Below are 23,265 nucleotides of genomic sequence, written 5' to 3'. Positions count from 1 at the left end.
ACTGCTTCCTAAAAATTTCATACCCTACAGTTACACATAATCTTAATGGCTACAGACTATTAAAGGTGGTTTGGGATTCCAAAATTACAAGGCCATTCAAGTTCCTTTAATATCTACTATGTAGGATCTCTACCAAAAAGGGGAATGTATTTTTTTGACATAAATATGAGTATTAGATAAAATCAAATTTTATAGGTTCAACACTGATAGATATAATAAAATCAACATTTTTACAGAAGTGTTTTTTTTTTTTTCTGGTGAGGAAGACTGGCCCTGAGGTAACATCTGTTGCCAATCTTCCTCTTTTTAAAGGCTTGAGGAAGACTGTCCCTGAGCTAACACCTGTGCCAATCTTCCTCTATTTTGTATGTGGGATGCCACCACAGCATGGCTTGATGAGCAGTGTGTAGGTCCACGCCCAGGATCTGAATCCACAAACCCCGGGCTGCCAAAGCAGAGCGTGTGAGCTTAACCACTACGCAACTAGGCTGGCCCCCAGAAGTATTTCTTTAGATTTAAAAAGAACACACATTTCAAGCACTTGAAAGAGGTCCACACATGTAAGTTATCATCTTCCAGTATCAAAATGATGTGTTGAAAACTCTGAGGAAATGAGTTAATGAAGTCACACAGGAAAAGTAAAAAGAAAAGAAAAACAGTTATAATAAACTAGGAACCCTTAATTTTTTTCGTTTCCATAACTAATGCATATAATACATCTAAGAAAAGTTCTTTTCAGTTTAGTCATTTCTTAAACAAAATGTTCAAACCCCCAACAAACAGAAATACAAAATCAGATACAACCCAACCCTTATTACTATGTTCTCAAATGAAGTCCACGTAACAATTCTGTTACATTATTGCTAAATTCCAGACAAAAGAGAAAATGTGTGGTTCTTACCTCAGACCTACTATTCTGATTAAGCTTCTTCTCAATATTCATGGCCAACATCTGGCTTCTAAATGAAAGGCTTTTGGTCTTTTCAATCACTTGCTGATAGGGCGATACTGCATTGTTACCCATAACCACATGACCCTAAAATGAGACAGAAGGAAATTGATCCTATAACGTGAATGATCGAGTTTCCCAGGTAAGTCATGAGCATGACATCACAACACTACATGACTTGCACATATTTTTATGCACTGTAGAGAGATGACAATATTCATCCAGCAACAAAAAACAGGAGGTTGCTGTTGCCTTCAAAGAACTATTATATATTAAAATGAAACAAAACATTCTTAATAGAATAAAATGTCCTCATGAAAAATTTCCAAGAGTATAAAATAATTAGCAACTGATACCTAGTATATAGCATAGCTAACATAATACTCACTAATTTAGAATCAATCTTGGCATCCAGTCTGGCATTTCTAATCAAATTTACAATCCACCTTTCAGCTTCTTCTGGAGTCATGTTCAATTTATCTGCCAACATGCTAATGAAAAAAGTAAAAATGATGTTAACTGAGTCTAAAAACTTAGTTTTATGTACACAGTCTTTGACCCACACTCTGCATAGAGACTTTTAGGTATTTACAGGTCACTTTCTCTTAAATACTCTGACTCTTAATAACTGCATTGTTCACGTTTGTGCTATTATCTTGCACTGTGCCTGACCTACCCCATTTCACCAATCAGATTATAAGATCCTTGAGGGAGGGGCATCATATTCTGCATTTACAGAAATCCTTCCAGCTTCTGTAAAAGTACTTTACACTTAGCAGGTGCTCAACTAGAAAGATCTAAGAGAGAAAAATGTTTTATGATGTATAATGATTATACAAATTAAACTTACTACAAGTTTACAACAGAAATAAGCATAATATAATGAAAAACATAACTAAAACACAGGCTGCTGTGTATGTTTGTGCTATAAACTGAGGGCATTCCCTGAAATTGTTCACGGTATAACCTAAATGGCCACTGAATTTAAGAGAAAAGAGACAGACACATATATACTCACAGAGTAAATGAGAGAGAGAGAGAGAGAAAGCGGGTAGGGAGAGAGAGAGAAGGAGAAAGCAGGGAGGGAGGGAGATGACAGATACCAAGACCCTGATCTAAAGTTTTGGACATCAATCAATCTGCATTTTATTTTTCCAATTTATGATCAGGTTGAAAAAGAGGTCATTGCAGGACTTAATTTATCAGGACTAACACAAGCACCAGCATTGGTAGTAGGTAAATCAGTCAGTCAGCTGATGGAAGAGTATCTATATTACACATGTATAGTATTTAAGAGTATATATATGCATATATGGGTGTTCAAACACAAACATTAACTGTCCCTCTTTCACCTGTCTTCACTGAAGATATTACATACTTGCCAGGCTTTCTAATGTTATCACCCGTTTGATGAAAAGAACTAGAATACCAATAACAAAATCATTCCTTAGAATATTAGAAACTAAAGTTCCTGGTCTGATAGGATTTCCAATTTTAAAATATAAATATTCAAGACACTGGCGATTGTATAATTATATAATTCCAGAGCTCCCAATCCAGTTAATAAAACTACCTTTTTCGGAATATAATATGTGCTACCCCTATTTTATATGTTTAACGACAAAGAGTTAGAATTTTATTCAAAATATAAAAATTAAGTTAGGATATCAATAAAATTATCACAAACTAAATTACAAAGTAAATCTATGAAGACATGATCATTTCAAATTTATCCTTAGAATATGTTTGGAGCTAAAGACATCATGATGATGAGTATGAACCAACTCAACCATAAAAATCCCTAGATCTATGTGTCAAAATTTTGTTCTCTGTGTTTTTATGATCAGTTTTGCTATAAGCATACATTCGCAGCAAACATAAAGAACAATTAATCCATGACTATTACTTCAATTTCATGGACAGATTTCATTTTATTCTCTTTATCACTGTTCTTTAACTAAACCTCATTTTATTTAAGCTACTAAAAATAGGAAAGTATGTCATTTTACTTAAACAAGCAGACATTTTTCTGACTAGGAAAAATTCCTGCAGCTGGTGTTTCCTGTGGGTTCCCACTAAACTCCTTGTTTCCTGCTGGTGTTTGACTTATTTTAGAGATGCGTAAATTTCATTCTCTTCTACACTGCTCAAGTAAGCAAATGTCTGATACTTGTACCTGAAGCTGCTACTGTCTAAAGGTAATGAAAAGATTTTCCAAAATTTACTCATTATTTTATCACTCCTATACCAATTTGTCTTTTGTATGACTTCTGCATCCCCAAAAATATAATTCTTTAAAGTGAGGCCAAGGCCATTTTACTCTGAAAAGCACAAATGAAACCATTTGTACTAAATATATTAAAACTCCAATCTTCAAGATCTCTATATTCTGCTTTTAAAAAGCAGAACATTATTCCCAGTAAGCTACTATGTATAGTTGGTATCATAAAGATTTTTTTAAAATTATAATATAAAACTTGTTTATGAAGGATCTCTAAGTAACAAAAATTATAATGAAACATTCAGTCTTGAAGCCTAGGTTATCAGATTCCTCTTCTTCTTGCTGCCCATATCCAACTGAGAAATCCTAATAATTATCTCTTTAACCATTGCCTCCTTATCTAAATTCCTTACCAATCTATTCTCATCTTGAAAGACTCTCCTCTTCACCAGCCATACTAACCATCTCTGTTCCTTAAACATATCATGTCTTTAACCACTTCAAGGCCCTTGCACATGCCATGCCTTCTTCTTAAAAGGCTCATCCACCTTTTACTTCACTTAGCTATCCGTTACACGGGTCTCAGCTAAAACAGCACCCTCATAAGCCTTTCAAGACACCTCTCCCAACCATGACATATCTGTTTGATGCTTTCATAGCCCCCAATATTTTTCATAGCATTCATAATAGCTGTAGTTGTTTTGTTAAATATCTGCTTTCATGATAGACTATATATGTAACCCAAGAGCATGAACCACAGCTTTCTTATTCACTGCTATATATCCAGCAATTATCACAATGCCCAGTACACAGGAGGCAATTAATATCCGTATACTGTCTCATTCCTATCCTAGTCACTACCCTACTTCAGGCTCCATTACTATTTCCTAGTATCCTAACTAATCTACCTCTCAAGTCTCTCCTTAATCTATTTTATATAGTTGCCAGGTTAGTCCCAAAACCCAACTAACAAGTTTATTCACAGATTCCTTTCAAAACTTTAATAGAGCCCTTATACCAAAACAATAAAATTCAAACTTCTAAGTTTCTCATTCATGGTTCTCTACAATTTAGCTACACTCTAACTTTCCAATGTCCCATTATTCTCCCTCATGAATACCACATGCTAGCGAAACCAAACCTCTTCTTTCTTCATCATTCATTCAACAAAACATGAACTGGGTTTCCTGCTGGTGACAAAATACAGTCTGTTCCCTAACTTTATAAAGTTTAAGCCAAGGAGTTGGGGAGTAGGGGACAATCACCCAATCCCCAAAATATATAAACTATTATAAGTGTAATGATGAAAAAGTGGAAGGAGCTATGTGAGATGCAAAAAGGTTTACCAGTTCTAGTCTAGAGGTTTGGGGACAGCTTATCTAAGGAAATATTTAAGGTCTGATTTTAAGATAAAAGAAAGAAAATTCTATTCTGTATAATAACTCTACCTAGAATTCTCCAGCCTTCCTCTTTCTTTACAGCCATACTCTAAGTCTCAAATTCCAACATGGCTGGGGCAATTTGGCAACATGCATCAAGACCCATATGTGTCTGCATATTCTGACCCATAATCTCACTTTGGTGATTTACTGTTTTGCATTGTGCCTGCTGATCCTCTACTTATTAAATCAAGTCAAAGAAACACTTGAAATAAGGTCTAAGTATTAGTAAATTATTGATGGCATCTCAAGTTATCTAGACTACCAATCACTATGAGAATGAATTAAAGTCTGTGGCAATAATCCAGTTTCTTTTAAGTAACAGGAAAGTGTACACCGTTAAAGAAATTAAATGATTAATAGAAAGAAATCCTCACAGTCTACAAGTCTCTTATATTCTACTGATTTTATGCAAAAATAGCAAAGATTTAAAAATAAAAACGTATTCTATTAAAGCTTAAAAAACAAAAAGTTGCCTTAAGCTATCCTATATCATGCTTATCTTGTGTTACTTAAAATAATTTAGTTTATCAATAAACAAAAAGACAATGTATTAAAATGCAAAATGTCTGAGAAAAAAATAATTCAATCTAGATTTTAAAAACAAAAATAACTTCCAGATTATTCCGATTACACTAAAAATCCCAACCTCGTCTATAGGCAGCTTGAAGTAGACATTTAAATATTTTGTGTAAATACCTTATACACATCTTTAAGTTGACTACCTCTCCTGCTCAAGTGACACAACAATATGATATTGAATGTGTTAAATAAGAAATATATATTGAACCAAAAAAGACCTCAAATACCCAAAGCAATCTTGAGAAAGAACAACAAAGCTGGAGGCATCACACTTCCTGATTTCAAATTATATTACAAAGCTCTAGTAATCAAAACAGTACGGTAGGGCCGGCCCTGTGGCTTGGTGGTTAAGTGCGCGCTGCGATGCTGGTGGCCCAGGTTCGGATCCCGGGTGCGCATCGAGGCACCACTTCTCCGTTCATCCTGAGGCCGAGTCCCGCATACAGCAACTAGAAGGATGTGCAGCTACGACATACAACTATCCACTGGGGCTTTGGGGGGAAAAAATAAAATAAAAAAAAAAAAAAAGAAAAAAGAAATATATTAAAAAAAAAAAAAAAACAGTATGGTATTGGCATAAAAACAGACACATAGATCAATGGAATAGAATGAGGAGCCCAGAAACAAACCCACTCATATAAGCGGGTAGAGAGTAGGGCAAAAGGAGTGAAAGGGTACCTGCGACGGTGACAGGTGGTAATTTAGTCTTTGCATGGTGAACATGATGTCGTCTTCACAGAAATCAAAATATAATGATGTATACCCAAAATTTATATAACGTTATAAACCAATGTTACCGCAATTAAAAAAATGAAAGAAAATAGGAAAGAAAAGATAAGAAAATTAGAAGCCTGGGTCCAGGAAGTCTAATACCCAAATAATAGAAGTTCTAGAAAAAATAAACAGTAAACAGAAGAGAATAAATCATTAAAGAAATAATTCAAGAAAACTTCCCAGAACTGGAGAATATGAGTTTCCAAATTAAAAGGGTCCAGTATGAAGAATTAAAATAAAACTATACTAAGGCATATCATTGTGAAATTACAGAGCAACAGGGACAAAGAAAAAAAATCCTCCCAATTTCTAAAGAGGAAAACAAAAGACCTATATAAAAGATCAGGGATAAAAATGGCTTCTGACTTCTCCAACAAGAAACTAGAAAGCAATAGAACAATGTTTTCAAAATTCTGGAGTAAAGTAGTTTTCCACCTAGAGTACCATGCCTAGTAAGACCATTATTCAAGTATAAAGAGTAAAACAGACATTTTTAGATGTGAAAAAACTTACCTCCAAGCACCCTTCCTTATGAAGCTATTGAAGGATACGCTTTACCAAAATATGGTGATAAATCAAGAAAAAGGATGACACAAAGTCCAGGAAACTAGAGCTCTATCACAGGAGACAGGCTAAGGGAATCCCCAGGACAAATGACAAGGGGAGATAAATACGCACCAGGCAGAGAGAGCAACAAGTGCAGATTTTTTTTAGGAAGATAAAACTGACAATAATAAATCTTGAGAAGGGATTTATAAACTGGCAAAGAGTTTGAAGTGGAATTAAGGATAAAGACATTAAGAAAAACAACTAAGCAAATGGGGAAAAAAGTAGCAATTATTAACTCCACGGAAAACAAATACTGAATACTAAAACACATTACAAATCAACCTTATTTCAAACCATTTGGTGCTGGTTCAGGAATCAACAAACAATTATAACAGATTAAAGAGTTCAGAAAAAGTCCCATATACAAATGAGAATTTAAAATGTGATATGGGTGGCACTTCAAATCAGTGGGGGAATAGATAGTTTTTCAATAAATCATGTTGGCTAGCCATTTAGGAAAAAAAAGTAGATGTCTTCCTCACTCTCTACTCCCAAGTAAATCGTAGATAGATTTAAACAGAAGAAATAAAGCCATAAAGGTCCTAGAAGAAAACATAGATAAATAGCATATAAACCTACTGCGAGAAAGAACTTTCAAATGAAATATAAAATCCAGTACCATAAAGGAAAAGATTAATAACTTTACAGAAAAATGTAAATCATTCCTTCAGGGCAAAAAAAAAAAGAAATACATAGACTCCTAATTGCTATTTCAAAAGACATAGTAAAAAATGAGTATTTCACCCTGGGTTCAATTTCATTAATTGAATGTGTTCACGCCCCTAGCATAAAACCAGATACTTTTCTGTTTTGGGGCAGTAATTAAGAACAGTGGTCCCACTTAATAAGATACATAAATTTAAATCTACATAAATTTAAATCTAGAGAACTAAGTAGGGTTTCACCAACTCTAGGTTGATGTTCTATCAGGTTTTCAATCACTAATCTTTTATATAATCTCCCTTTTCTGAACCTTCCCATGGCCCTCACCCTGACATATCTTAACAAATAAGGATATGGGGTCCAGCATTTCATATGCTTATTAACTATTTCTTCAAGTAACCTGGCTTTCCAAATTTTATTTGATAAGTACAATTTATTTCGAATACTACTGACTTAAGCATTAAACTATGGGAACCTCTGGCCTGCTTTTCACTGAAGACTGAGGCCAACTATTTAGCATATTCAAAGCATACTCCAGTCTTTTATAGGGGTATGCTATGCTATGAGAACTAATTAAAGAGTGAGTGTTAAGTGTAGATGTTTAACTGTAAGATAAGGAGGAAACAGGAGACAGAAAACAGGAAAAAACTGAGAAATGCTAAATGCTGGGTGACAAATGAAAATTCTCACTGGATTTTCTAACATCTCATTAGTCAAAAAGAAGAGTATATTACTCTATAGTTAACATAAAAATGCAATGATAATAGCTTTTGAAACTATTTTATTTCCAACTGGAAATATACCTTTCTAATATCAGGAAGTATAATTATGAATATAAATTGCTATGTGGTAATAAGAATTTTAAGAAAAATATTAAGATTTAAAATGTTAATAAGCAAAGTAGAATGACTTATAACTTAAAGAAATGCAAGAATAGTTGGCAAATATCATCTCTTGTGAAAAGCCAAAACAAACCCCCTATAGGACAATTATATTAATGTATGCTCCAACATGTTTATCATACAAATTCAAAATATTACTTCCATACTTTGTTTTTACCTACAATTGAAAACTGGTCCAAGAATTATTCTAGAACAGCTTTTAAATTTCAGACACACACCATATCTGATAAACTATTCAGCTATACCAGATTAAATCCCACCACAGTAATCTTTTTTGACAGATGTTGCATACTTTACAGTAAACAGATTCGTAACTTATCCTACAAATCTATAGGGTTGTATATAAACCGATAAAAACATTCTTAATATGCATTTTTACAAAGATATGACTATCACATGTGCTTACAGCCATTTGGTCAAGACAATTATCAACAGAGAATGTTCCAAGTCACAAATGGAAAGAGTTGTTTAATAAACAACCATAGGTTTTATAAAACTATTCGATTCAGCATTTGAAATGTGTCCCTTGGGAGAAAGAAAGGAGGCCAGAGATAAATCCTTCCCCTTCTTCTCCCAAAAAAGATGAAATATCAAAAAACTTTAATTAGAGGCAGAGATAGGCCAGCATAAATTAGTAAATGCAATAATTTGTCATAATTAGTATACAGTGGAAGACAGTCTACTTTGGACCTTAAAGATACTCCATTTAGAGAGTTATCAAGGCTTACTGAACCTTCAATCTAAATTACCTGTCTGATTTTTCAATACTCAAATTATGTCCATGTCATTCTATTTACTCTGTATTTTTCTTCAAAACACCTATAATAATTTGCAATTTTATCTTTATTTAATATCTGTTTCTTCGTCTGGATTTTTAAGCTATAAGGGTGTGCTCCCTACTGTCTACCCCATGCCTGACCAGAAGAGGCACTCATTCACATTTATAATATTTTCTTCTTTGAACAACTATACTAGTTATACTGCTATTAACTAACTATATCATAATCATGACACAAAGTGCATTTATCCTCTTTAGAAAGTTGAACACTATTTTCTTAAAAAGTTTTTGCACATTCTTGAAGTGACAAATGGAGAACAGACGAGTGGTTGCCAGCGGTTAAGGAGAGGTGGGAGGAAAGTGGGTATGGCTATAAAAGAGCAACCTGAGTGATCCTTGTGGTGACAGAAACATTCTGTATCTAAATGTATCCATATCAATATGCTGGCTGTGATATTTTATTATGGTTTGCAAGACGTTACCATAGGGGAAACTGCAAAGGACACAGGGAATCTCATAATTATTTTTCACAACTGCATGTAAATCTATAATCATCTCAAAATAAAAAGTTTAATTTAAAAGAAGACGTTTTGCATCAGAATTACTTAGAGGAGCTTTAAAAAAATATAGATGCCAAGTTCTCCCCTCAGAGAATGTTTTAGCTTTTACGGGGCTGGGCACAGTCATCCACTATTTTTGTTTATTTCCTTTTAAAGTTTCCCACTTGATCTAATGTGCAGTTAAGACTATAAATCACTAATTTAGAGTAATGATTCTCCAAGGCTGACTGCAAAACAATCACCAGGGAAGCTTTAAACCCAGATTCTCAAGCCTTGATCTCAGCGATTCTGATTCAGAAGGTCTGGGGTGAGGTCAGAAAATCTATTCTTTTTAAGTTCAAGTTGTTGTTGCTTTTTTAAGTTCTCCAGATGAATCTGATGTACAGTTAGGTTTAAAAACCTCTGGATTAGAGAACAATGATTTTTTTTCTATGTATTGCTTAAAGGTAAACATTAGCTCTGTTGGTCATTATCATGGATTTCAAGTCCTTGGAGTCTGAATTAAGATGTTTGCTATATTTATAAAAGCCCAAATTAAATGCTTAACATTATTTTCAGCCATATTCCTAACCCACTAAAATAGCTTTAAAGATATGAAGAAGCCTTCCCCCTGGACTGAATCCTACTGGATGCACCCACCACCACCACCAAGATCTATCTCACTGTTGCTCTAAGAAGAATATTTTTTTCATGAAGCTACACTTTCTGCTCTGCCCCTATATTCTTAATTCACTATATAGTAAAGCTAATAAATCACTGATTTTTCACTCTATTACTCTAGCAGGCTGTAATTACACACCTAAAAAAATTGGTGACCTGATGTAGTGGTTCTCAATCCTGGATGTGCTTTGGAATAACTGCCCTTAAGGTAGAGCATAGTAGATCTATTACACATCATAGCATAGCATACTCAGAAAATCTGATCCAGAAAGTTTGGGGTGGCTTCAGGGAATCTGTATTTGTAAAATAAAACAGAACAAAACCCTACAGAGATTCTGAGACATAAATTAAACACTGACTTATGGTTTCCATCTTTATCCTCTGGTTCAAGTGAAACACTAATGACAAATTAATCTAAATCTGATATTTCTAAAAATATCAATTGTTCACAATGAAAAAGAAAGAATTTATAGTGAGGTACAATACAATGAATGTCAAAGACCTATCGCCCAGACTCTGTCATTAAATAAGGCCTCTGCAGCTTAATGTCTCTGAGCCTTAAGTTTCCCAGCTACAGATAAGGAGCTCAAAACTGCTACAAAACAAAGGAGTTGTACCAAATCAGTGTTTTGTAAAATCATGCTTCCAAAAGTCTTAGGGTTTCATTGAGGTGCCTTAGCACAGGAGGGAAGTTGAAATAGAGCTATAGGCTAAACAGGGTGAAGGGGCTCTGATTTGTATCTACTTAGATACATCCATAAATATATATACTCATATATATAATACTGCATTTGAAAACAAGTCCTATACAGACACATACACACACACGACTTAAAAACCATGGTTCAAAAACCATGGTTCTAGAACTTGAAACCTGAGCCACATTTAAAGTGCTCAAAAGCCGCATATGGTTATTGGCTACCACACTGAACACTGCAGATATAAAACAATTCCACCATTGCAGAAAGTTCTACTGAAAAGTTCTACTGTCAATGATTCAATAACTGTATGCTGTTGGATTAGAAGCTCCCTAAGATTTCTTCTAGCTCTAAATTTCTCCCCTAATATTTTAAGAAAATGCATTAATTTATGTATCTGAAATCATCTAAGTTAGGAAAACATTCCATAGGTAGCCAAAAACATTTAAACAACCTAAGTAAAAAGGAAATACTATCACTGGAAAAGAAAAAAGATTTCTAGACTTTACAAAGCCACTGGAACTTAAGTCTGAAAATGCTTTAGATTTTGTCTAAAACGACCAAAACCGACAGGAATCAAAGAATTACAGCAAAGAAAACAATCAAAAACTATACTCATATATGTTTAAAAAAATTCTTGAGCAATGATAATCACATAAAAGTCTATAGAAGCACTCCCACTCTATTACCTTCTTTGAGCTGCACATCTCTCTTGAGTAGACAGGACAAATACTTTATCTATTTCACTGTTAAGGATAGTAAACTGAATCCCAAGAAGCAAAATAATGAATACAATATCCCAGAGTTAATAGAGGGAAAGAGCTAGAACTGGAACAAACTTCTTACTCATGGTACCTCAGAAACAAACACCAAGGTGAAAAAGAATTACCATGGACACCAATACAAAGGAAAGAAATTTATTCATTTAACAAATATTTATTCAGCATTGATACTGTAAAGTTAGTATACCAGGTGCTCAAGATATAAAAAGTAAAGTCTGCTTTCAAAAGGCTCACAACAGGGATAGTTAAATAAGTTCTGGACCAAAAAACATCCAAGTGACCAGATTCTAAGGAGAAATCATGGAAAGTCCACAAGCGAAACCAAAATACTAGCATCCCTCATTCACAAGTCCAAATTATAAATCTTAAAAAAAAAATAAAAGCAATGTAATTCAGTTATCTACTATTCACCAGAGTTCCACATAGATACAGCTCTCTTTATTTCACAATCAACAATGTATTAGGAATTTGCATGTATTCTTTAAGAGAATCAGATTTTTAAAATTATATTTCTGCTAGCTATAGTCAAGTACTGATAAAACGGAAATCAGGGCTTCAATGCCCATAGGAAAAGCCCCATGATCACACTATACTTCTAACTCTGGATAACCACTTCAATGACAACCTACTAAAATTAGGAAAGCAAGTATGGATGCCTAAGCAAAAACAAATGGCACAAAAGGAAAACTTGGGTCTACACACAATTCCTAACAGGCAAACATCAAAGTAGTAAGTTTTTAAATATTTATGGAGCATTTACTGTTCGACTTCATCTGTGGCCATAGGGTACTGGTGTAAAATTAGTTTCTAATAGGTTATATAAGCTTCACAATTTCTTCCCAATAATTTTCTCACACAACAGAGAAAATTTCAAGTGAAATTCACCATAATTTTTCCATATTTCAACATTTTAGGATGTCACAGGAGTTTACTATATGAGATGTCAAATATATCATTAAATAAAACACACTAATTAACCGAAATGATTACCAAATGTGGTCTTTTAACAGTATTTCTGATTTACTAAGGGCTAACTTCTTATTTGAACTCCTGCTAAAAATCATTCTAATAATGGTTACTTCTCTTTTCTCCCTACCAAATGGTATAATATCACTCTTTAAAAAGATAGCTGACAATCACAATACTGCCTTGAAGTCACCATTTTCAAAAATCATGCTGTGCCACACTCGTGGAAGCTAAAGAAGATATTGCTGAGTATGCAGCATCCTAGAATTCACAAGTTAGGATTTTTAATAAATCACTATCAGATTGTTTCCTTTTCCTTCTAAAGCAAAAGTAAATAAAATAAAAATCTGATTAACTGGAATCCTATTAAGTGTAACTTTACAATAAATGGAAAATACAAATCAAATCAGGTTCTTACTTAATGCTGATACACTGGTGGATGCGACAGAAAGTCTCAAATATGAAGAGACGGGCATTTTCAATGAAATCTTCAAGACAAGCCACCAAGAAGAAGTCATTCACAAGCACCTATGTGTGTAAAATATAAAAGAAAAAAATTAATGGCACTGACAAGCAATTTTTAAAATTTGACTCAAATACTTTCTGTGTGCTTTACTCATTGCTTCATTCACTACAATGCTCTCATCTAATATCACGAGTTATACACCACAGCACTTTCTAGAACACTATGTTCAAGCCTCTTAAACAAGTAAACAATATGTAATAAATAGACCAAAGAACTGCAATGTTTCCTTGTTCTGTTGAGATGTGAGCAACCTTGTAGCTTTGTCCTGCCCATTATCCTACATAAATGTTACATAGATACCATATCTTTTCCAGCTATTTAAAATAGCTATGAATGGACTATAGATATGCATATTTCTGTGATAGTAAGTAGACTTGGAAACCTACAAAGGAAAAAAATTCAAGGGGTAGATCCTAATCCACAGATAGTATCATAATTTTAAGAGACTATTTTAACTTCAAGAATAGGAACTAAGTACCCCTCTGCCTCAGCAGAGTCTAGATACTTGACATAAATATATACTGATATTTAATAATGTCACATATGACTACATGAAGACAAATTATCACACTGGATTCTAATTTTATATTTTGTCCAATGTTTGAAAATCACTTCTGAAGGTATATTTACATGATAATTTTTTTTTTTTTCTTACAGAAATAAGATCTTAGTCCTTCAACAAACTCTGCCCATTTTTGTTACAACATTTGGGTTCTAAAACGAAGTCAACAGCTAATAATTTGTGGATTTGGTAAATGCATTTAACAGGTAAGTTCTCAGTTTAGTTTCTTAAAACTTGCAAACTAACTTATTAAAAAAAACTATAAATCTAACTCTTTCAGCTGCTCTGAAGGTACTTTAATTTCTACCAACCAACAGAAGGCACTGTAGTTATAAAATTCACACTTTTAGCTTGACTGGTTTATAGCAAATGTTAAATACAATCATATGAAAAATTCTAAAGATAGGCCCACTCATGAAACAAATTGAGAATCACAGTTGTGACACGCAATTCCATACAACCTTGCCCACACATATGAAATATTTCACATACTTACTCATTCAGGATAAGACATGGAACTATGGGTGTATGTGTGAATTTATAATGCCCCCAACGTTTCAACAAACTGTCCTAACAAAAGGGATGCACACATGGCAACAATATTAAAAATGTCTTCACCCTAGCACATTTCTAAATAATCTGCCATTTTAAGATTAATAAACATTTCTGATAAAATTACTTTAATAAAACATTGAAAAGTTAACTCTTACAATATGCAAAAATTTTAAATGTTATTAATTTATAAGTAAAAATTCATACTTACTGATTCACATTCCCTCAGCTTTTTCTGAGCCCCATCAAAGTCAAAGTTAACGTATAAGCATTCAACAAACTCTGTAATTGGGTCTTTATATGTGTAAGACTCCTGTAAAATTAAGTCAAAGGTCAAGCTGGATCTGATTCAACATTGTTTAGTAGACTGCCCATAAATATCCCAGTCTTCCTATTTTCTCCTCCTCTACCATTAATTTCTAGCAAATTACCTAGTATCATCTTCTCAAAGTGATTGCTCGTATCCTGATTCCAGGCCACACCTTAAGCTTATAATGCCTTCCAGACCAAGTTCTCTAAATTCTTATCCTAGAACCATATCAAACACTCAAATTCCTCTACTGCCAAAAGTCTCCGTTAGTCAATAAACAGTGATGAAATTCCCCAAGTATAAGGGTATTCATATCCTACTCAACGAAATTGTCTTTTTGTATTTAATTTACAGTATTCTTAGATCAAATAAATATTTAAGTTCTTTTTCTAACCCACAGTTATTACTGAGAAACTCACTAAAAATCATCCAGTGGGGCTGCAGCTTTTGCACAACTTGGGGACTATTAACATTATTCTATGTAAAGGTCACTACTCAGGAATTAGGTAGATACTGACTTCCCAACAAACAGGTCCAAGCTCCAGATCTTTCACTGTTTGCAGTAAGAACACTAATATACAATGCATATTAAGTATCCACCTAGCAGAGAGCAGTATTCATTCATACCGCATCTAACATTAAGTATATCTTTGATTTAAAGATAGTAAATGCCCAATGTGGGGCTCTTGGGCTCTTCTTTCTCCATGTATACTTCATGTACACTTTCCTATTTTTAAAACATTTTTACCTTAAGACCTAAGAGTGCTACTTCAGAAAAAGAGGTTAGACCTAAAGTTTAGGCACGTTTAAAAAAAAAAAAAAAAAACCAATAAAAATTTTAGTTTTTACCTGCTGAATAACTTTGACCAGATCTTTGAGCACCTGCCGGCGTTTTCGAACATCTTTGTTTGTTATAACTGCTGTAGTCAAATAGCGGAGAATATGTGGACACATCGTCTGAATTGCATTAAGATACCTACGGTAAAAATATAAAAGTTATTTAATACTAATAACTTACCCAGTTTTTCTAGATCTATAATCACAGGTGATTTAAAGAAAATACTTAAACAGCCCATTAGATTGCAAAATTTCAGTAAGATTGCAAACCCTTAAGAATGAATATTTTAAGAGCCATCTCCTTAAAGGAAATAAAGAAACAGAAGTCTAAATGATAGGAATGCCAGCTGGTATTCCCCAATTTGGAGTGAGATGGGAAACAAACATAAGAGGTAAATAATCCTATTATCATTGTTGAGTAAAATGATTTTGGGAGTTTCTTATACATGCTGTCAGTCTGTTCCAAAAGACTGCTAAGCTATGACTTTTAGTCATTCACTTATCAGAACAAATGTGTGAAAACCTTCTATGTGCAAATCACTCACCATAATAAGAAAATCAGGCACTCACAAATTAAAGAATTCAGGGGATGAAAGACTGGAAACTATAGAGAGAAGGAATCTATTACAGTATTACTGGGCTTCAGTTAAATTGGTAGCACTGGGAATTAGAAAAGAAGGACTAGATGCTAGACAAATGGCAACGGGGCCTTGGCTAATATTTGGCAAATCCCGCTATTCTGACGATCAGCAGCTGGCCACCCTCTTTCACCCAGTGTTTAACATGTATTTCTGCTCAGCTTCCTTAAAATCCCCAATTTTTATCCAATGAGTACCTCTGAGTACCAGGCATTATGCCAAGCTTGGAAATATTTGTGAAGAAAGTCCATTTCTCTCAACTGAATATTCAAGCCTCAAAGTACCCATCTAGCTCCATCTTCCACCACACCACCATTGACTGCTTCCTGCTTTCCTTACTTCTTAAAGCTCACTCCACATAGATTGTGCCCCTAAACACACTCCTCTGAAAGTGTAAATTCTAGCCATCCTTGAAGGTCCAGCTCAAATATCAAGATCTCCCAGAATATGATATTCATCAATCTTTGTATTTTATCATATTGTAGATTCCCCATAAAATGTTGTTTGAACTCTTTAGGCAACCTAGAATCTGATAATAACCTAACAACAATATCTAGTCCCACTTAGCCCCTCTTAAATCCCCTCTAAGCAAGGCAAGGCAAAACAAAATCAATACTCACTCAAGAATAAAACAATTTCTAGGAAAAGAAAACTAAACAAATCAGCTAAAAGCTTCATCATCTGAAAAATTAAGCCTGCGTTTCAGGCAGAAATTTTTAAATTGCAATGTTCATTCAGAACAATTGTTTGTCTCAATATTCTTACCAGAGATCTCACGTACAAGCACAGAAGAGCGTGACTGTTTTCCTTAATATCAGTTTTGAAGGAGGTAATTTTAGTAGGCATTTATGGAAGTCATTCATAAATTTATCCACATAGGATAAAAACTCTAAGTTTACTGTATATGATGTTAAATATATTTATTTTTACTTATCCTAACTTGATATCATTGCATCACATATATCTTCATTGTATTTACTGGAGGATGACTTCCTTGGGAAACCATTTCTCTCTTTCTGTGAGTGTATATGGCAGGAGTTAGCAAAATTTTTGTAAAGGGCCAGATAATGATTATTTTAGGTTTTACAAGCCAAAAGGCAACACTGAGAATATTATACAGGTACTTATATACAAAGAAAAAACAATTCCAACATATTTTATTGACAAAACTCAAAATATAATAGTTCAGTACAATTTTTTGTAATACAGGTCTACAGAATTCCTTTATTGGGGATAACTTTGTTTAACTGGGTTCAAAGTGAGATATCCCTATTACTAAAATTTATTGCAAATGTTTGTTAATGCTTATCTTTAATGAGATTTTACATGTTTAGTTTTTGAAAATGTTTTTTCATGCACAGAGGTTATTACCAAATACTGATATCAACTGACAAGCATATAATTTTAATTTGGTATATTTATCACTTGGAAGGCATTTACAGAATTCTGCAAAACTCTTTCTTTGATAGTGCCTTTTTGCATATCATCACATTGCAGATAAATCACTTCCAATTCAATTACACACCTTAAATAAATTTTGAAATATGGAAATTTCCTTTGTACTTACAATGAGGTCTAAAACTTTCTGGATTTGTAATTTGAGCTAAAAAAAATATATCTGCTGCAAATTTGTGTGGGAATGAAGGTCTCACTTCTTGTTTTAACATTTGAAAGAATGGAAAATGTATAAAACAGTAGACATTACTTGTGATTCACACTATGTTAGCTGTCATCAAAATGATTACAACAGTATAAGGTTTGCATGTAAGCACTATTTCACCTTGTAATTTTAGGTTGAATTAATTAAGAAATATTATCAAGTCTATAGCAAAAGTTAATTTCCAGAGCCATTCAGGGCTTAACAATAGTGGTTGAGGGCAAATTTTCTCATTCAGAAAAATTTCAATCTCGCCCCAAGCTCAAAAAAGTCACAGTAGGGGCCAGCCGAATGGCGAAGTGGTTAAGTTCACACGCTCTGCTTCAGTGGCCCAGGGTTCGCAGGTTCAGATCGCAGGCGTGGACCTACACACTGCTCATCAAGCCATGCTGTGGCAGCATCCCACTTACAAACTAGAGGAAGACGAGCAGAGATGTTTGCTCAAGGACAATCTTCCTCAGCAAAAAGAGGAAGGTTGGCAACAGATGTTAGCTCAGGGCCAGTCTTCCTTACCAAAAAAAAAAAAAAAAAAAAAAGTCACAATAAAACTTGGTGACTGCTGAGCCATCCAAGAGTTGAAACAAGATATCCTATTTCTAACAAAAATTCACGGAGTGACAACACTTAAGTCCAAGAGAGCAAATGAAGTTGACTGTTGACACTAATGATTCAATAATACACCACAGTCAAGTATTTTCCACAAAGTACCTGGTGACGAATAATGCAATGAGTAACCTCATATTTTCACAAGCTTTGTAAATTTGTCCAACTAAGCCTTTTTCTCCTTCACATATATTTACCACTAAAAGTTTTAACACATCTTAGTAGATTCCACTTCAGGTTGTAATAAATTAGTGTTTTCTCAACTTTGAAACTATTTTCACCTATAGTTGTTTCACACAGATTATTCAGAGAGACATATTCTTCAGTCACTTCAAATCCAACACTGAATCCTCAAATCAGTAACAACTAAGCCATATCGGTAACATCTGTCGACTCATCAAGAGCCAAGGAAAATCACTAAAAATCATGTGCCTTGTTTATTAACTGATTATGCTGATGGTGCTCCCAGTATCTTCAACTCTGAGTAACTGTTCTCACCAAAAGGCTAATAATTTTAAACAAGTTTATTTTTTCTGGACATATTTTTTTGGCTGCTGCAATTAAATGGGACTTAACAGAATCACCATTGGTAAATGGCTTTCCTTACTTGGCTAACAAAAGAGTCACTCAGAAACTTTAATTAAAGCCTCATTTTCATTAATTTTTATAAGGAAATTCTGCTGAATGAGATACTCTGTTTTAAATATCCTAATTTTTCTGACAGTTGCTTTGCTGTCGGTTGAGAGCATTGTAATGAGTGCTTACAGTCTCATAATGTGGATGTCTGCTGCATTCTTTTAGTATACCTATAGCATCAGTTCAATGCTTTGCTCTCTAATTTCACACAAATAATCCCCTCACTCCACTGTGCCTTAAAAGCAAATCTGAAGTCCACTTTTCTCTTCTTGTTTTGAAATGGTAAGTATGCACTGGTAATAAAAGAAGTAAATGTTGCAGTATGGTGATAAACAAGGCACTTGAAACACTGTCCAGGTATAACTGCAGCATCACTGTGATTCATAAGCACCAAGCAGCACGTGAGGCAACAATGTATGATCTCTGTTACAACAATTCAACTCTGCCATTACAGTTCAAAAGTAAACAAAGATAATATATACATCAATGAGAATGGCGGTGTTCCAACAAAAATTGACCAACATTCAAACTGCAATTTCATGAAATTGTCACGTCACAAAATCTTCATTTTTTTTTTCAGTTTAAAACGTAAGGGATGGCCCCGTGGCTTAGTGGTTAAGTGCATGCGCTCCGCTACTGGCGGCCCGGGTTCGGATTCCAGGCGCACACTGACACACCGCTTCTCCGGCCGTGCTGAGGCTGCGTCCCACATACAGCAACTAGAAGGATGTGCAACTACGAGATACAACTATCTACTGGGGCTTTGGGGGGAAAAAAGGAGGAGGATTGGCAATAGATGTTAGCTCAGAGCCGGTCTTCCTCAGCAAAAAGAGGAGGATTAGCATGGATGTTAGCTCAGGGCTGATCTTCCTCACACACACAAAAAAGTAAAAGCCATTCTTAGATCTCAGGCCTTAAGGAAAAAGGTATGGGCCAGATTTAACCCACGGTCCATAGTTTGCAGACCCCTGGTATACAGCATTACCATAACTCCTGACTTCTAAAGACAGCAGGGACTCTCTACTTTCTAGAGCAGAAGTGATCCTTCTTATGTATGTATCTATAAAGATCTATACATAAAGGAGGGGAGTGGGGATTAAAGGTGATTCTTGTGAAGTTATCTTAGTCCACATTCTTATACCATCAGTAATTATGTTTAATTCAAATACAAGCAAAACCACAGATGTGGTTAACAGCCTACACATGACTGTTGTGCTCTTTTGTTCTATTTCTCTTTCTTATCATCTCCTTTCTTTTTTGTCAATTGAAATTTCAGGGTCAGATCAATTTTCATCTTCACTAGCCTCTTCTAACTTCTCCAGGTCTCAGTGATAGCTGTTATACCTACAGTGTGTTTAGCACACACAATACATCTGTAATTAGTTAAATATTCCCCCAAGCTACTTCTTGTGTTATTTAAGAACGGAAGCTATATCTCCCCTATTTGGGAAATCTAACTTTATTAATTATTTTTTCTTTTATATGGGCCTCAGTATTTATTGTGTTCTGAAATGTAATTTCTTAATAGATAAGTAAAACTGTTTTAGTTTATTTTTTCTCTAGCACAACCCTCCTCCAACTGTACAATTTTCTGGAAGTTTTTTCTACAGTGTTTTCTAATTGCAAGCCAGAATATTTAGTAATCAAAGGATAAGACATGATATGCCCTCAAATAAAAAATATTTAAGAATCTATTATCTACAGGATGCTATAAGAATATTAAGAATAGAAATTTTGCCCTCAAATACACTTATAATCTAGCTGGGGAGATAATGCAATTATAAGTTTATTTATTTTAAAGGAATTAAATAGTTAAATACCAAATATAAGGTAAAACACAGTATATAGGACTTCATGAAGGAAGTAAACCTAAGCTGGAGCTTAAAAAATAGGCAGGCTTTGGATAGGTACAAAAAAGAAGAGAAGGGCATTTCCGGAAAGACTGGCTAAAAAAAACAAAAAAGGCAAGACATTAGTAGAACTTCAGAGGATGGATTTTTAGATGGGGATCTTAGAGGTCATCCTGAAGTAGAGCAGGTAAAATACCTGCATGAAAAAGAGTTTTCTTATCAGGAACAATTAGGAAATATAGGAAAAATAATGGCAGAAAGGCCAGTCAGGAGAAATTCTGGACACCATCTCGTTGACTGTTATTAGTAAAACTTGAAATTTCATAGGAAATTTATGTTATTTCATTTAGAAAACAAATTAAACACTCTTCTGCTAACTGAACTTTGAATCTTTCTTTTCACAACTGGAGAGTAACTAGGGCATTGTATTACAAATGCTTTCTTTTCCCTAATAGCATCTACATTTGGTGGCAAAGCCTCATCTCTAACAGCCCTATCTTACACTTGATACCTTATCTTATATATTATGTTACATTTATAAGTTCAACATTCTTGAAATGTGTAAATAATCCCCATTTTAGATTCAGAATAAATTATTGCAGAAATGGTAATATATATGACATAAGAGACTATAACCTGCGCTGGCATCTAAACTTGCGCTTCCAGGACAAAAGTATAAATTATCTCCAAAGTATTTTTATATTTTAAAAAACGCCTGAAATCACAAGCTCTATCAACTATCAATTTAACATACACTCAATGAACCACATTATATTGTATTACTGTGCTATTAGAAATTAAAAACAGGAAGAATATGATACTTTCTCCATTAATTTCCACTACCTATCAGAGACAACTGAAAAACATATACTGATTGCAGACATACAAATACAAATTACATGCTACTTACTAGTAGCTATTCTACTCAAAGAATATGCAATCCAGGAAAATGAGTGAAACAATGATCTGTGAAACCAACTGGGTGTATTCCCATATGAAAAAAGATGGAATTAAGCAAAAATCAAAATAAGCCATGAAGACATTACTAATGAAGGAGAAAATATGATGGTAATCTGATCCTACAGCAGTGAAAACAGTAAGGACAGTATTTTGGTGAAAACTGAAAGCTGTAATAGTACTGCGTAGTTTTCTTTTCCACATTTTGCTAACAGGCTGTTTCTGTTAAAAAATGGTTCCACAGGCATGAGAGTTCTTATTGGGTGGATGAAAATATTCAAAAACCAGATTTGTGGTGATGGTTGCACCACCTGGTAAAGTTACTAAAAATCACTGAATTTTAAACAAACAAATGAAATTTTCTGATACCTTAGTACATGAATCAAGGTAGTGGCATCATACTATACTATTAGTCACTGTTATTTTTCTAGTTTTACTGTATTCTGTTCAAAAACTACAATATAAAATTTCTATTTTTTTGAATTCACTGAGAGATTTTAAATGGTATAAGGTATTGTCTTTTTTGTATATGAACCATGGAAATACAAATGAAGGCATTAAACCTACTTGTAGAATACAGCTTGATAATTTAATAAGTCTTAACTTAATTCTAAGTTGTTATTTAATTATATTTCTATGACTGTGAACCTTTATCTTACTTTAAAATAAAAAAAGTCTACATTTTGCCTTGTTTTCCTTTTGTAAAAGTTTGACTTTTATCTTAAAAAACCTTTCTGCAATTTCAATTGAACTACCTTTGTATTTCTAATATCTGTAACAAATGGTTCAACTAATGAATTAAATATATTGTTTTAATTTCATATAAGCCATAAGGCTGTCAGAAATTAACCCAAATTGTTTCCCCCTTATTTGTATAATAGAATTTTCACAGTGCGTTTGAATATTTTTATTTTTCTTGTTTGCATGTTTCCTTTCATTATTTGAAAACATTCAAAAAGTCAACTGAATTTAATGTTCCTTTCTGGATATATACACAACTGCAAAAAACAAAGAAGAGTGGGTCTACCAGTAAGTAGTAGCATGGAAGTCAATTCCTAGTGATTCTCATGGCTGAGTTCAGGAAGAGCTGTCCTTATCCTGAACCCATCCAGTAGGTGTCAAGATTAGAGCCAGCTATTACAGGCTTCAATGTTTGGGTCAAATTTGCTCATTCAGAGTTGGCTCATCCTCTCATCCGATTTTGGGGATATCAATCAACTCTTAATCAACTCTTATTATCCAGGAGGGAGGCAAAATATGACATGTTAGTGTTATTTTTAATCTCTTCTCATTTGAATGCATGTTTGATTCATCTCCATAATTACTGAGAAATATATCCTTAATTCTTGAGCTTGAAATTCTCACAAAACATCTTTCTTCATAAGATGCATGGATATTTTAACACTAAAGACAGGTATGTAGCTATTTTACTCACTCACCAACATTTCCAAATTTCTTGCAATGATTTACCAATCATTTTTCTGGATACTCCAGATTCATCCAACACTGATATGTCTGCATGAGATTGTAACTGTCAGTATCACAAATAAAAAA

General features: G+C 33.9%; 1 protein-coding gene across 1 annotated transcript in view; it reads right to left on the bottom strand.

Moving 5' to 3' along the window:
* The window catches only part of EIF3E (eukaryotic translation initiation factor 3 subunit E), a 44,158-nt gene that overhangs the window by 617 nt on the left and 20,276 nt on the right, over nucleotides 1-23,265 (bottom strand). Inside the window, exons 8-12 of the mRNA XM_004431260.3 lie at nucleotides 15,383-15,509; nucleotides 14,435-14,536; nucleotides 13,002-13,111; nucleotides 1,338-1,440; nucleotides 902-1,036 (exon numbers count right to left, since the gene is read on the bottom strand). Of these exons, the coding sequence (XP_004431317.1) occupies nucleotides 902-1,036; nucleotides 1,338-1,440; nucleotides 13,002-13,111; nucleotides 14,435-14,536; nucleotides 15,383-15,509 (577 nt within the window). The remainder of the gene's footprint in view (nucleotides 1-901; nucleotides 1,037-1,337; nucleotides 1,441-13,001; nucleotides 13,112-14,434; nucleotides 14,537-15,382; nucleotides 15,510-23,265) is intronic.

Source organism: Ceratotherium simum, chromosome 23, assembly GCF_057802395.1.
Source record: "Ceratotherium simum simum isolate JZ-2026a chromosome 23, ASM5780239v1, whole genome shotgun sequence".
Classification (NCBI taxonomy): Eukaryota; Metazoa; Chordata; class Mammalia; order Perissodactyla; family Rhinocerotidae; genus Ceratotherium; species Ceratotherium simum.
This window is presented reverse-complemented; position numbering and strand designations above follow the sequence as displayed.